Raw genomic sequence first — 14,549 nt, 5'->3', positions numbered from 1 at the left:
AATCCGCTATGTGTTATTTAAATATCAATAGGATTCTATTCTATTTGAAATCGGTTGAAGTTGCTAAAATGACTTGTGACTCCAGCTGTAGTTTCTACTATAGATTTGGGGATCACAGCGCCCTCAAGCGGCTCATTTTGGAACCTGCGCAAAAAGCGAAGAAAACGCAAACTGCTCGGGGTGGAGCGGAAGTCGTCATCGGGAAAATTAATCGATCGGTAGGAGTGACGACATAAGCCCTGATGTCCAAACGTTTCTGAATGAATGTAATTTGCCAGGCCAAACATGTCGTAATTGTTTACCCCGTGTTTCCCTACCAATTTGCGAGAATATTCGTCAAAGTGAAGAAATTGGGCCTTTTTCAATAGAACCTTTTAGAGTAGGTTCCTCTCTCCAGAAAATGAGACATTAGTGGTTGTGCTTTATAACCCTGTGTACGAGTAGTTAAACACACTTAAAAGACAAAGGAGATCACCAGTGTGTGATGTTAGAAAATACATTTCTGGGATAAGTGTTGTCTTAAAGAAAAATCCCACTGTCCTTTGTGCAATAATATTAGATTATGATCAAGGTGTCCAGATAACGAAAGTCAACAAAAACGGGGAGGTATTTTGCAAGCACTACAGCCCATGGTTTAAGTTAATGGATTTAATTCAAAAAGTGGTATAAATTAAACGTGACACTGCATGATTTAACCTCCTCCAGAAGGGGGCAGTAATTCAACACTTTAAGGGTGGCAGCTGCCGCTACACCTCGAAGAAGAAGAAGAAAAAAAAACGAAGTAGAAGAAGAAAGAAGAAGAAAGCGAGCCACCGTAGTGTAGGAAACCGCTGCGTTTATTAGCTTGTTAATTTTAGTTTCCAGCTGACGACAGCCGCCCGCCGCAGGTCGGGGCTCAGAACGCGTGTTTTGCATCCGTCGATGGAGTTGGAATAAAACCCTTAAACCCCCGTTGGGTGAATAGAAAGCCACGCATTTGTATAGCGAAACAGCGTTAGCACCTCCGTAAAAGGTAAACCGGTTGAGCTCAGCTAACGTCAATTAGCTAGTAGCTTAGTTTGGTTCCTCCTAACGGGGTCGACGGGATGTCGTACAGGAAAACTTTGAAACTTATTTGCGGGGTCGCCGGAGGCTCGGCCGTCCTGGTGTTAGCCGCCGGTGCCGCCGCAGAGTACCGCGGAAACCTCGGCGAGCCGCCGGGAGAGGCGGCCGGTCGACGGGCGATATTCGGAGTGCTTCGGGCGGCGCAGCCGGCGTGGACCCCCGCCAGCCACACACCGACACCCACCGGACACGCGTGGGACTTTAACTGGGATAAGTACGTGCCTTCAGGCGCCCTCTTTGCTGATTGATTAATTGATTGATTGATTTTCGTCCACCCCCTCCCTTTGTGTTCCCGTCCATCAAGTATGGATTTAAAGCTCAAAAATAAAGTAGTTAATCAATTTAATGGCAGCTTCACTATTACGGGGACATGTATGTTGATTTTAATCTGTAAAGGTTGAACAGGTTGAGCTGTGGGGGTTTTGGTTGCGATACTTATTTCTGGACGAAGTTGTGCTCAAGCCAATCGGCTATATTACACCCTTTAAAAAAAGAAACAAGTTAAATCATAGCTTTTGTTTAAACTAGGTTGGAAATTCTTAGTCTTATACTGATCATCATCATCTTAAGTCACCCCGTTAAACCTGTTTTCCGCCCCTCAAGTTAATTAAGACAGACAAAGCCTCTTAACCTCAAAATCGGCTCATCTGACCTGCGTTGCTCAGGAGAGACCCACATACACTGACCAACGGGAAGAAGACCAACGCCCCGGCGACCGAAGACCCCAGCTCTGAGCAGGACAACAGTAAACCCAAGGCCACGCGCAACATCCTCCTCATCAGACACTCCCAGTACAACCTGAGCGGCACCGTCGACAAAGAGAGGATCCTCACGCCGTTGGGTAAGCGTTTTCACCCTCGGTCAAACTGGGGGTCACGAGTGCATGGCGATGCGTGCACTGTACCAGCAGAATGGCGCCTTTGCTTGCCCGTCGTCCCGTCACCATTTTCTTCCTGACAAGTCTTCTGAGTCTTTTCAAAGGGCCCTGTGTCTCCGTTCACAGGCCGCGAGCAGGCCGACTTCACCGGCAAGCGGCTGGCAGCGTTGGGCCTCAAGTACGACGTCATGATCCACTCCAGCATGGCCAGGGCCACGGAGACGGCCAATATTATCAGCAAACACCTGGCAGGTAGTGGATAGATGCCTCATTTTCTCATTTCAAAAGCCTTTCTCCCCCTCTACAAGTCTGCAATAGTTGGGAATGTAAATTATTTAAGATAATAATATTGCTCAGTGAAGCACATACATGATTCTCTTGGATACTTTGTTCATGAACAATAACTGAAATCATGGTGCGGATGTAATGTTACCTTTTATATTGGCGATATATCAATTTTTAGCTACTTAAACCGATGATAGCTGAACTATATACCCTATCTTTTTTTGTACGTACTAACCTGGGCGAGTTTTAAAGCAGGTGAAATGCAAATGTATATTAACATTTCCCCCCTGCCCTGAATGTCCTATGGGTCCAGGAGTGGAGCTTGTTAGCTGTGATCTTCTGAGAGAGGGGGCACCGATCGAGCCCGTTCCACCGGTCACTCACTGGAAGCCTGACGCTGTGGTGAGAGAAAATGCATGCACTCTACCTCTACAGTGTGGTGTAGACCTGGTTTGGGTGTCTTTCTGCTGCCAACTATGTCTGCAAAGTGTTTTGTCTTTAAGCTGCAAAAATAAATGCATTAGCCATTTTGCCAGTGCAATGCCCCGGGAATGTGTCACAGGAAGAGTTCATTTCCAAAATGTTTAAAGGAGTCTAGTAGCCGATGATCTATATTTCATTAATCTGATTATCCGTTATTCCCCCAAGCATCTCCAGCCATGCAGGAGTATTATGGTTTTCTTCCAACAATTTGAAAACATTAAACAGCTGCACAGCGTTCCTCTCCAGAAGATGCAGTAAACAAAAAACTGCTGAATTATCGATAGTACAGAGGACCTACTTTTAAAAATAAGAACTTGTATCACAACAGTCTCATGACTGACCGACGGTCCATCTATTTCAATCCTAAAAATAACCTATGTAAACTGTACTGCCTTTGGTGATTCAGTGCCTAAGTGACATTTTCCAAATAGATCCTCATAGGTCTCCTTTTGGAAACCGAACTCTCTGTGCATTCCCTGTGTTTCACGGCAGCATCCTAAATTTGCCTCTGCCCTGACTGAGGGGGTTCAAACCGAACCTGCTTATTTTGACAAAGGTGGCTCTCAACCTCTTTACCATCCTCCAGCAGTACCACGAAGATGGGGCGCGCATTGAAGCAGCCTTCCGCCGCTACATTCACCGGGCCGACCCCAAGCAGAAGGAGGACAGCTACGAGATCATCGTGTGTCATGCCAATGTGATCCGGTATTTTGTCTGCAGGTTTGTGTGGGCTTGTTGGTCCGGGCTCAGCCGAGGCCACAGTGCGGTCTTCTTGCTTTTGCTAACCATTGTGTATAAACTATGCAGCATTGTTTTTCTCTTGTCACACACACACACACACACCTTCCTCTATTTCTTGTTGACCGTGCAGCGGTTTTAAAAAGGGCACGTAGTTTAGTTAGTTTTGACGAGGGTTTAAAAGGTTCCAAATAACAACTTGTAGGGCAGAGATCACAAAATATCACATTTTCCTTTTGTCATATAAGTTCCATATCTTGTTCATACCGTTCCTTTTGTTGTCTCAGGGCTCTACAGTTTCCCCCAGAGGGCTGGTTACGAATGGGCCTGAACAACGGCAGCATCACATGGCTCACCATCCGACCCAGCGGCAGGGTGGCCCTCAGAACTCTGGGCGACGCAGGGTTCATGCCTCCAGACAAACTAACGCGGACCTGAAAGGCTACAGGGACTGCGATGCCCAGTCCGTTGGTTGCAAAGCTCAGTTTTCTCCTTAAGTGTCTTGAAAATAAATTTTAATGTTCTTATTTTGTAATTGAACTATCCCCATCTGATGAGACTCTATGGTTGGGATTACTTCTGTGCCATAGAACGCCAGCAGAAATGATCAACAGCTGCTCCTGAATGTAAACTGAGGATTTTTTCATAAGTGAGATTTTTAAACCAAAAAAAAAAAAGTTGTATTTGTATAGTTGTTGTAAATGCAAATCTTGGTCTTAGCGTTACATCGCTCATCACAGTAGGTTGATTTGTGAAGATAATTATGTTGTAAGGTGCAGCTGTAGTTAATAAAAGGAAATGATTATTTGGATATTTCTTTTAAGTTGAAAAATCAAGTACACATTAGCAATTAGGTATGAGTGTTTTATTGAAAGCCAATGAGACATACAGAAAGAATTTACTATGAATATCCACTTTTAATAAAGCACAGAATGCTAAAAACAAGTGGTAACTTTTCGCAAAGTTCAACGTTTACAAACATTCAGAGACCAGATTTAGATGAGTTACCACCTGAGAGCACAAGAATAACAGTACAATCTTCTCAGGGAAGTTTGTGCTTCTGGATAAAGGTTTAGTTTACGAAAACTACATTCAGAGCACTGAATATTTTTAAATGATTGGCCATGTTTGTCCCGATGTATCCGATATGCCCTCCTACAGCAGTGAATTTATCTTTTAACAATACAGCAAGCTTTAGTACATTCAAATTCCATTGGTACCTGTCACGTATGAGTTTACTGAAGCCAATTTGAACCATTAAAGAGATTAATGACACAGCTTAGCCATTAAACTCCTTAGTGCTGGTTCAGAAATGAACACTGTATCAAACTACGCTTTTTTAAAGTGAAAAAGGTCGCAAATTCTGCCGATCCCCCTGGGAATCAAGACTATGCAGCGCTCTTCTAATCAGTTGGTTCTCTGCAAGCATAAGGCAGATGTCTATTATAAGCACATTTTATTTTCTGAGTTGTGCAGTCTTTCGGCCCTCTTGTGATTACAGGTGGTCTAAGGCCGCTGGTTGTGGCACAAAGGAAAAGACAAGATATGTCCAGGAACCACTGAGGAGAGATGGAAAATGTATGCATTTATTGAACAAAATTAAAAACATGGATGATTTCAGTCTAATCAGTTTATCCCGTTTCCCCCCTAATCATCTGTGAATGACCAGTTCCAGATATTTCATGAATGAGCTAGAGAGTGCGTCCAAACAAAGAGCTGGTCCATCCATTCAGAAAATTAAGGCAATTCCTGAACTAAGGAAAACATAGGAAATGGCAGTCGGTTTTAAAAACATTACATTTTTGTGCTACTGACCAACATACAAAAAAATAACTTTTAAAATATTGACAATTTACTTTTTTCTTTTTTTTTTAAGAATATCCTCAGTGACAGAATTCTGTTGAGGATTCAAAAAGGTTGACTCGGGCTATGATACAGGTGGTTCACACTAATAACATTACCGTCAATTCAACTCGGCCCACATTCGTACAGTACATAAATTATCACGTCTTTTTTTTCTTCTCCCCTGTTTTTTTTGTGTCTTGAGTTTACATCACAACCCAACGTGATGAGAATTCCTGTATAACATAAGAGCAGTACCGAGCATCATGAATACAAATCTTCCAAACACTTGTGCATATTTCTGTTAGGTTATAGGGTTTGTAGCCACCTCTGTGCGGCTGGAGTTAGTGGGACGGGGGGGGGGTTTGGGGGTCGGGCGAAGTGGTCGGTTAGACCGCCGGCCCGTTCAAGTGCTTGAGGCGGATGCGCTGGATGTAGCTGGCGTTGGCAGGGCTGTAACGGCTGGGGCTGAAGTCCGGCGAGGCGGCGTGCCGGGCGGGACTGAAGCGACCGCTGGGAGACATCTGGCCACCGACCGGGGACCCGAGGGTCTGTTGCGGCGTCCTGAGGCGTGGTTTTACCACCGCGGGGCTGGGCCAGCTAGGCGACACACATCAACGCGGTCAGTCGTTGCTCTGACAATATTGTTACCGTGCGGTTAATACTGAAAAGGTTCTTTTTTCTTCTTGTTTTTTTAAAGTCTTTACTCCGATTTAATCAGCCACTGAGAACAACTTTTATACTTTCTGGGGCAAGGCAGCATCATCATGACCACACGGTAAAATTAGTACACCTATAATAGGCCACACCAACTAACCTCAGCATGTCGGAAGCCGAGTATGACTTCATTGTGCTCTTCCACTTGTGAATGCTGGGATACTTCACGGGATCGAGGTCTGAACCCTCTATTGCCGACATGACCTCTCTGTCCAACCTGGAGGGTGAATCCCTATAAAAACATCAATTAACAAGATTAATTGAGTGTAGTATTGTTATTGTAACTGAGGTTTTGGATCATGCAACCCATTGGTAACTGGATGCTGGTCACATTTAAAGCTGGTGTTGCAGTATACGGGTCTGACCAAGTAAAGGAGACTATAGATTTTGACACCGTGTGAAACATTATACGAGACATTTTCTATTTGAGGATCCATAACTAAGAGCAAAGACAACATCATGCCGCCGCCCCCCCCCCCCCACAGGACGGACTCACCCTTCGATGAAAAGTCCTCTCCAAATGTGCGGCGGGGTCCTGGGTAGGAACTCATTGGAGTTGTCCAAGGACTTATAGGAGGACCCGGAGGACCCTGAGCTGCTGAGGTCCCTCCCCCCATGGTCCCATGACTTGGACCGAGCGCAGAAGTTGCGCCCCCCCGACACCGGACCCTTAGTCCTGCCCAACGCCTCCAGACTCTCCTGTGCTTCAAAGAACTCCTCTGAGCTGCCGCTGACGCGCCGCTCCTTCGTCCCTCTTCCCTCGGTTCTCCGGCCCGGCGCCTCCGCGCTCTCCTCGTCCTGAACGCTGCGACCGAGAGACAGGCGGTTCAGCCCGCCGCTGAGCTCCGCCGCCGTGGAGGAGGAGGAGGAAGAGGAGCCGCGGGAGTCCCGGACCTCCTTATGTCGGCTCCCGCCGCTGCTCCGCCGCTCCCTGGAGTCGGCGGGGCGGCCCTGCGGCTCTTGCAGAGACATGCGCTCGAACTCCGCCATGAGGTTGGAGATGGGCGACAGCAGGCAGGAGGAGGACGGGGAGGTGCGAGACGTCACCTGTTCTCCGTTGTGAGTCCCGTCTCTGGAGGAGGAGCACAGCCCGTTCTTGCAGACGATGCCGTGTGTCAGCAGGCCGCCGCCGCAGCAGCGCAGCGGGTCCTGCTCCGCCGCCGTCTCGATCAGGTCGGCCCCGCGGTGGTGCAGCGCCATGGGCAGGATGTGGAACTCGTGGCCGCCCACTGCTCCCTTCAGGCAGTCCTTGGACGCAGAGGACGTGATGCTGGTGAGCGCTGCGTTCTGCCGGTTCTTCATCTCCTCGAGGCTGATGTCGTCGCCCTCGTCAAGGAAGGCACCAACGGAGATGGAGTTGCAGAACTTTTTGAGCTTGCCTGAAAGTCAGAGATGGCAAATAACCAAAACAGAAAATACATCATTATAGCGTCATTATTACTGTACGGTCTCCCTTCCATACAATAATGTATCGTATGTGAGCTACGATCTAATTCTCTGGGACGGTACCGGGAGAGGGCGTTCTGAACCGGTTGCTGGTCTCGTTCTCTCTGGCCTCTCCGTGAGCCCGTGGGCTGAAGTCCTTGTTGCCAAGGTACTCGTCCAGCTTGCGGAGCCCCTCGGCTGACGAGAGATCCACAAAACTGTCGAGAAAGTCCCAGTACTCGGCCCATGGGTGGCCCATATCATGTGCTAGGTCTCTGAAGAGCAAAAGATAATTTATAAGTTAGATTTAAAAAAAAACTGGACAAAAAAAACTTTACTACATTGTGCTTTTCAACCATTTCCAGGACTACTGTGATTCAGTTGTACAATAGATTTGACTGAGCTCACTTTGGAGGGTGCAGTTTTATTGTGCTACACTGACAGTTGTTTCTTCTACTTTTTTTTCACCCAATAATAAAGATAAGGCCTCCTGACTATTGCCTTTTAATGCATTAGAAATTGCATCAATTTGCCCAGTGGCATCACCCTTCAGCAGCCTCAATATATATGAAAATACAGAGAAAGTTATTAAGGCTTGATAAGTAGAATGAGGTCGAGGACGTACCTGCCCACTCGCTCTACTCCTCGGTCGGGGTCAGACTTCAGGATTTGGCGCAAGCGCTCCGCCCTGTCTCTGGGTGGCGTCTTCCAGGCCCGACGGAAATCATCCGCCTGCAGGATGAAAAGAATACGCGATGGTCAATAGATGATTTCCATGCATACTTTATGCAAATGTTAGGTATGTATGGACAAGTCATCGGGTAAGGAACTTGCTTTAGAAGGACTCAGTGGGCCGGCGAAGGCTGCGACTGTCATCACAGGATCCATTGGGCTTCTCGCCTGCCGCTGGGTCAGCGAGAGACTTTCTGAGGACTCGGGCGACCACAGGCCACCAATGATGGGCTGAGAGGTGTTGTCGGTGGCCCTCAGCAAAGGGATATAGCACCGATCTGTGAAACCAAATAGAAGACATAATACACTTGTATTTTCATTGAGGGTAGATCTAGAAGATCATACCTCATCCATAAAGAAATGCATTGTTCCTCTCTCCAGCGTCCGTACAGTACCAGTCGAACACTTCCCATTCTCTCTTATCCCAGGCTGACACTCAGCTTTAATTGCAAAACTGAATGGTAAGCAAAGTAGTCAATAGTACACAGAGACAGTTAAGTAAAGACTCAGTTATATAGCACATCAAAATGCTAATGAGGTTTTTAGAATAATTCCTTGCCCCCCCCCCATGGTTAACACAACTTCAAAAATAAACTGACGCAGGTCAAATACAAACTATAGGATGTAACATGCTGCTTCCATTTAATAAGGCCTCTACTGTGTAAATACTGAAGGCCACTTGCCTGTGTCCACCAGGAAGCAGGGGAAAAGAGGAACAAAACTGTGCAATATTTTCAGCAGTGTGTGTGTGTGTGTGACCTTACCCTCCAAATATTCACTTATTTTCTCCTTCACCTCTTTGGTTTTATTTCTTCTGCTACAAATGAGCTGTGAAAAAGAACATAAAATGCAGGGATGAATTAGTTTATGCAGCTGACAACACACAACCGTTGCTGGATTAGCTGGGGCCAGAACTTGCTCATGGTCATCTAATTTTAGCCTTCAACATGCAGCGAGGGATTGTTGCCAAAAGATTAAAAAAAGCAAGCTCAAAAAGGTCACAGCAGCAAGACCTGAGTAGGCGAAAGTGTACCCACCCTCGGCCATGACTGCCAGGACACGAGAGTTCAGCAGCACTGAGAGAGGCTGCTAGACAGCTTCCACATGTACACAGTCAGAAATACAAGCAACTAGAAGCCCGGCCACGTGGACAGTACCACGGTGCTCGTTGGGCATGTAACAAAGTTCAACAAGTGTTGAAAATGAAACTTACATCACACGGCTTCTGGCCTTCCTTGTTCTTGCAGGTCTTATCGCTGTCGGGATGCGAGCACAGGACATTGACCACGTCTGGGCACCCGAACTTACAGGCAAAGTGGAGCGGGGTTTCAAAGCCCTGGAACAAACGGACCAACAATATGAACACAATCCTACCAACAGAATCGTTTGAACTGAACGGAAATGATGTAATTGAATCTGGTTTTGCTGGCATAGTAAAAACGAGCTTACAGCCTTATCTGGAGTGTTGAGGTAAAGATCTACAATGTAGCGGATTCGTTTCTGCAGCATAGCTTCCTTGTCGTCTGGATACATGAGGCGCATGAAGTCTGGGTTTTCCAACGTGTCCAGCAGCAGCTGAGCGATTCCTGCCTGGTTCTCCTTGGATGCCACGTGCATTACGTTATACCGGCAGCCCTCCTAACCAGACAAAACAGCGGAACAACTGTGTGGATAGGAAGATAATCCTCCTTAATCTCCTGTCAACAGGAAAGAATGCTTCATTTTGCCTAAAAGCAGCGACCGACCTCAACATCACCTGCTGAAGTAAGGGATTAAACACCCACGTTTAGTGTATTCCTGAAGGACTTCTCAGACAAGCACAATTAAAGCTGCCTCGTAATTCACAACAAGTTTTATTTAAATATATATATATATATATAGAAAGTTCAATCTGAGATGAGCACGCCAAAACACCTCAAGAAATCAAATGTTCACCTGCACAATAGTGGGATTATCCCCTGAACCAATGAGATGGCGCGGGTTGCTCCAGACCAGCTCCTTAAAGGTCGCCTCGTCACCCTTCTCCACAGCTTTCCTCAGTTTGCCCGTCAGGTCTTGGGGGCGTGGGCTCTTGTAACTGTTGGCTCGCTCCCGGTTGATGGCATCGACCTCCATGTTGTCTGGTGTGGAAAGGGAGAAGAGAGCGAAACAGGCGCTGCGGTGAAAAAGGTATTCCAAATATTGTTCAAGGATAGTGTGCCCAATGCATCATTTGGGATCAACTACAATTGACCTGACACAACCAGGAAAGAATAATGGCTCCAACCACTGCGTTGTGTAGTCCTTTGGTTCATCATAATTGTGTTGATAATGACACAGCTGCAAAGTGCACCCCTGAAGTTAACTCCATTGGGCAACCCATGCAATATACAATGTTTCCGTCAATTATTAAGATAGCAATATGTTGACGGGGGAAAAAAATGTGGTCTTTGTTTGAACTCTGCTTCTAGTAATGTGCACCCCTATAGGAGTGCTATCCTTCAACATGACCAAAAAGATCAGTGTGCCATAACTTGATGAAACCCAGATTGAGCATCTAAATGCATACCAGAATATTTCTATTGAGTATTGATTTCTTTAGCCAGAGAATTGTATCTACTAACCTTTACTAATGACCAGGCCTGGTTTGACAGGAGATACACATGGTGTAGATTTGTTGGGAGAGGGAAAATAGTCACAGATCCCTTTCGCAAACCTCTCAGCATCCTCACGGTTGGGGAAGGCTTTGAAGCGGGCTCCCTTCATCGTCTTGACAGCTTGAAGTGCATCTTTCTTATCTGTGTACACGTGGGCCCTCTCTAGAGACAAATAAAACCCACAGAGAATCAGCTTTTATCCATTTCCACTATTTCTCCTCGATCTGAAGGTCTCGTTTTTTATTTATTACTTATTGCAGCATCTTTCTATCTGCTGCTGAAGGTATTTTTTTGCGTTTGGTTTAATTGCTATTTTCACTTCTATTCATACAACATCGTATTTTCATGGGGATCTACAAAGTGCTGCTGCTGCTGCTGCTGCTGCAATACAAGCTGGGCAAACATTACCAGCATTGATTTTGTTTTGCTCGCTAAAGGTCTGTTTGGATCAATACTCTATTTCGAAGAGTTCATGCTGTCCTACTGCCTTTATTCTTACCACTAAAGAAATAACAAATGTTTTCATCCAATAAACAAAATGTGGATATCGAACTAAAGCAGGAGCAAGTATTCAAAACTATTACCCAAACGGGACAGACAGTAGACATCATAAACAAACAAGCTTCACAATAGTCTTATAGGCTACACTTTGGCCGCAAGTCTGCATAAAAACAAAAGTTTAACATATCAAAGAAAATGGAGGTCTTTCTTCACTGAATGATACATTTCTCACTGTGTGAAATTGTACTGACTTTACTATTTCCCAAAAAGTCTAGTCATGGTTTACAGTTATTGTTTTCAGTGTTTATCTAAACTCTTTGATTCCAAAATTCAAGACCACCTTGGCCGTGATCTTGACCCTGTGATTCAAATCACGATTTGCAACATCAAAATTTGTTGGATGAGTAACAAGAAGAGTATGTCTTACCATTTCTAGCCAGAACATCTTCCAAAAGTGGACACACTCCAAAATAAGAGACTGGGGACACTTGCGCTGACTTTGAAGGGGTTTGCGTTTTGCCTTCTGCAGAGCTATTTGGGGATGTGTTTACCGAGATCTCCTCTTCTTCTGGAGGGTTGAGACCCACACCGTAACCAAAGTCCAACTCTTCGCTGGATCCCTCAGCGAGGTTGCTGCATCTTGCAGCAGTGGTGGGTGCCACTGCTGATGTGGCATATGACACAGGTTTGGCATAATCTGCATTGGAGGCCGCACCGCCCAAGACCCCTGCTGACGAGCTGTTGTCCGTTTCAGCCACGCTGCTCTCTGGCCCGGCCAGCACTCGAGCTAACTTCCTCTCAAAGGTGGCTCGAGTGGTAGTGGTAATGGGACCACACTTGAGGTCTGCTCGGGCAAACTCCTTGCGCAGTTCATCGTCACTCAGCCCCCTCAGCCTGCTCAGAACCACCTCCATGCTTCAGCTCCCTACAAAACAAAACACACCACAGCAAAAATCACCAACAGTTGACAATAAACTAAAAACTCTACGAACATACGAAATGTGATACCAGTCTCTACTTTTTTTCTCCCCATCTCCAACTAAATATTAAGAATCGTAACTTGAATGTTTCAATACATACTTCACCACACGTACCAAGCTATTATACTACAAAAAACTATTTAACCACTATTAAACGTCATTTAAAAATATTTAAATATAAATATGTGTCAGGTAGACAAACAGCAGCAGCTAATAAAAAAAATAAGCATACATTAAGAAAAAAAATATTGAATGGCATTGAAAAGTCTGGAACCATAGCCATAAACAGTATTATTTAGTGTACCCTTTGGCTTGTCCATTACTCATACCATTTTAGTATTACACATGAACCAAGACAATGGTCAAGTCGTGAGTCAAATAAATGACTGTGTTCCTCGTTTAGAAAGCAATTAGCTTGCATTTTAATACTAAATGCCGTCCATGCAACACTCATCTTATTCCGACAAACTGTCACATTGGGAGTTAAAATACATAATAATAACAAGTACATTTCTTCAGTCAAGTATTTGCAGGTGACCCGGGCGAATATATTAGATCTTGTAGATATTTTAATGATGCAAGTGTTTCTGCAATTTAAGATGCCTACATTATAAAACCATCCAACACTTTATATCTTAGAAATAACCACACTATTGTGGGACTAGCATCCGCTAGCTTACATGCTAATCAAGAAGCCGGAGAGCATTGGCGAAACTGCTCAGATGAAAATCTAGACTGATGAGAGTAAAGTACACAACTTTCGGGTAAAATATGAACAATCACGAATAAATAGAAAGCTGGATACCTTGCTGGGACAATAGTCGGTTCATTCGCACGCTGTCACGCCCGAGTATGTCATACGGTGTGTAACGCGACCAATCTTAGTGAAGACGTCGATAAAAATCAAATTGTACGGGATGACATCAAGTAACAAACGTGTCCCTATACTTACCAATGAACATTGTTATTTATATACACGAAGCAGGGGGTGGAAACCCTTGTTAATTTTGCACCGATATACTGTGGGATAGACACAAAGCTAGAGACGGTCTGGAATAGTCTCATTGTTTACAACATGTTGTGCGCATGCTCAGTTCCAAGGGAGGGCGCACGCTGCATTCCAGACCTGTGGGAAAACTTAATCTTAGACCACCTGATGGTGACAAGAAGCGGACATACAAATAATTGTCACTTTCCTATCTAAAAAAAAACATACCCAGATTAACCAAAAGGATTACAACCGCCCATTGACACGGTTGAGTTACTTTATCACAACGAACGCAGCGCCACGACAGTGACTTCTAAGCTCACAAAACGTGCTTAAGTCCCTACTTGACAATATAATGCTATTGTATGACTCGTGAAAGCTTTGTGAAGGACATGTATTTACGCGGAGCAACAATATGGTGTCATCAGAAAGCTCCCTTTAATTGTATTTCTAGGACATTTTAGATTTACGTGTTTCCCCGAAGGCTTGAATGTAGCATCATACTTAGCACTTGCAGACGTGACTAATCCACGCAAACGATAATGTACCCGACTCGGGGAGAGCTTATTCTGGTCAAAAGGGGGAAAAAACGAAATAATAAAAAGGCGGAAAGGTAGTGAGGGTATAAAAGCAACAGTAAAGAAGATTCATTAACACACTCCCATGCAGGCCAACTTGGTCAGGTATGTATGAGGCAAGCCAACTGCAAGACATGCAGATTCTATAGATATTTAAGTATGGGAAGAAACCCATTAGACCAGAATATATATTCGTCAGTCAAAGTGGGACGCAAAGAAAATTAGGCTGACGTACGTTAGCTAACTTACATAACGTTAATCCGTTCAAGGAAACAGAGTTTGACAAGCATGCTAACAGTCATTAGCTCCTTAGCAAGGCAATAAGCTAACCACCCATGTCACCGGTTAGCAATAGCATACATGATGCCGTACAATAAAAACACCATAATTGTATTCTTACCAGTCACACAACATTACACAATTATCAACTGCAAAGCAAAGCAATTTACATATATCACGTTTTAGTGCCATGCCCACCTCCTCCTCTCCTCCTCTCCCCCGGCTACTGTTGCTAGGTGTCTTCACCGCGATGGTTTCAAAATGCAGACACCGAGGACCCGGTTCCGGCCAAAAAAGTGCCTGATCAAAATAACGACTGCAACGTGGTGAAATGACAGAATTTTGGACATTTAGAATATTGTTGTGGACAGCCCATAATGAATG

The 14,549-nt window shown here is 45.0% G+C and overlaps 2 protein-coding genes across 8 annotated transcripts; one reads left to right on the top strand and one right to left on the bottom strand.

The window, feature by feature from the left end:
- The first annotated feature begins 710 nt into the window (after positions 1 to 710).
- Positions 711 to 4,298, top strand: pgam5 (PGAM family member 5, serine/threonine protein phosphatase, mitochondrial). Of its 4 annotated transcripts, none has more exons than XM_037481350.2 (6): positions 711 to 1,318; positions 1,770 to 1,945; positions 2,108 to 2,233; positions 2,580 to 2,668; positions 3,339 to 3,469; positions 3,775 to 4,298. In XM_037481350.2, exons 1-6 carry the CDS (start codon positions 1,086 to 1,088, stop codon positions 3,923 to 3,925), a joined length of 906 nt encoding a protein of 301 aa, XP_037337247.1. In that variant the 5' UTR covers positions 711 to 1,085; the 3' UTR covers positions 3,926 to 4,298. The 4 variants fall into 4 exon arrangements, with proteins under 4 accessions (XP_037337247.1, XP_037337246.1, XP_062418461.1 ...); XM_037481349.2 differs by having other exon boundaries at positions 3,336 to 3,469; XM_062562477.1 differs by having other exon boundaries at positions 2,108 to 2,235; positions 2,576 to 2,668; positions 3,336 to 3,469.
- Positions 4,142 to 14,478, bottom strand: ankle2 (ankyrin repeat and LEM domain containing 2). Of its 4 annotated transcripts, none has more exons than XM_037481339.2 (13): positions 14,364 to 14,478; positions 11,768 to 12,265; positions 10,807 to 11,001; positions 10,139 to 10,323; positions 9,653 to 9,841; positions 9,417 to 9,539; positions 8,968 to 9,031; positions 8,306 to 8,481; positions 8,097 to 8,203; positions 7,556 to 7,746; positions 6,543 to 7,425; positions 6,147 to 6,278; positions 4,142 to 5,929 (listed from the first exon to the last, which is right to left on the bottom strand). In XM_037481339.2, exons 2-13 carry the CDS (start codon positions 12,252 to 12,254, stop codon positions 5,719 to 5,721), a joined length of 2,943 nt encoding a protein of 980 aa, XP_037337236.2. In that variant the 5' UTR covers positions 12,255 to 12,265; positions 14,364 to 14,478; the 3' UTR covers positions 4,142 to 5,718. The 4 variants fall into 4 exon arrangements, with proteins under 4 accessions (XP_037337236.2, XP_037337239.2, XP_037337237.2 ...); XM_037481342.2 differs by lacking the exon at positions 14,364 to 14,478 and adding an exon at positions 14,287 to 14,308; XM_037481340.2 differs by lacking the exon at positions 14,364 to 14,478 and adding an exon at positions 13,273 to 13,415.
- Positions 14,479 to 14,549: the final 71 nt, after the last annotated feature.

The sequence above is a fragment of the Pungitius pungitius genome, chromosome 5, assembly GCF_949316345.1.
Source record: "Pungitius pungitius chromosome 5, fPunPun2.1, whole genome shotgun sequence".
Lineage (NCBI taxonomy): Eukaryota > Metazoa > Chordata > Actinopteri > Perciformes > Gasterosteidae > Pungitius > Pungitius pungitius.
The sequence above is the reverse complement of the archived record's forward strand: the minus strand, read 5'-3'. Positions and strand labels throughout refer to the sequence as shown.

Coding starts and splice junctions, on each gene's coding strand:
- ankle2 (XM_037481339.2), bottom strand. CDS start 12,254: ATGGAGGTGGTTCTGAGCAGGCTGAGGGGGCTGAGTGACGATGAACTG. Junction 9,842..10,138: donor ATAATCCCACTATTGTGCAG/GTGAACATTTGA, acceptor TTGTCTGGTTAG/GAGGGCTGCCGGTATAACGT. Junction 7,747..8,096: donor GGAGTAGAGCGAGTGGGCAG/GTACGTCCTCGA, acceptor TTTGCTCTTCAG/AGACCTAGCACATGATATGG.
- pgam5 (XM_062562477.1), top strand. CDS start 1,086: ATGTCGTACAGGAAAACTTTGAAACTTATTTGCGGGGTCGCCGGAGGC. Junction 1,946..2,107: donor GAGGATCCTCACGCCGTTGG/GTAAGCGTTTTC, acceptor CTCCGTTCACAG/GCCGCGAGCAGGCCGACTTC. Junction 2,669..3,335: donor ACTGGAAGCCTGACGCTGTG/GTGAGAGAAAAT, acceptor ACCATCCTCCAG/CAGTACCACGAAGATGGGGC.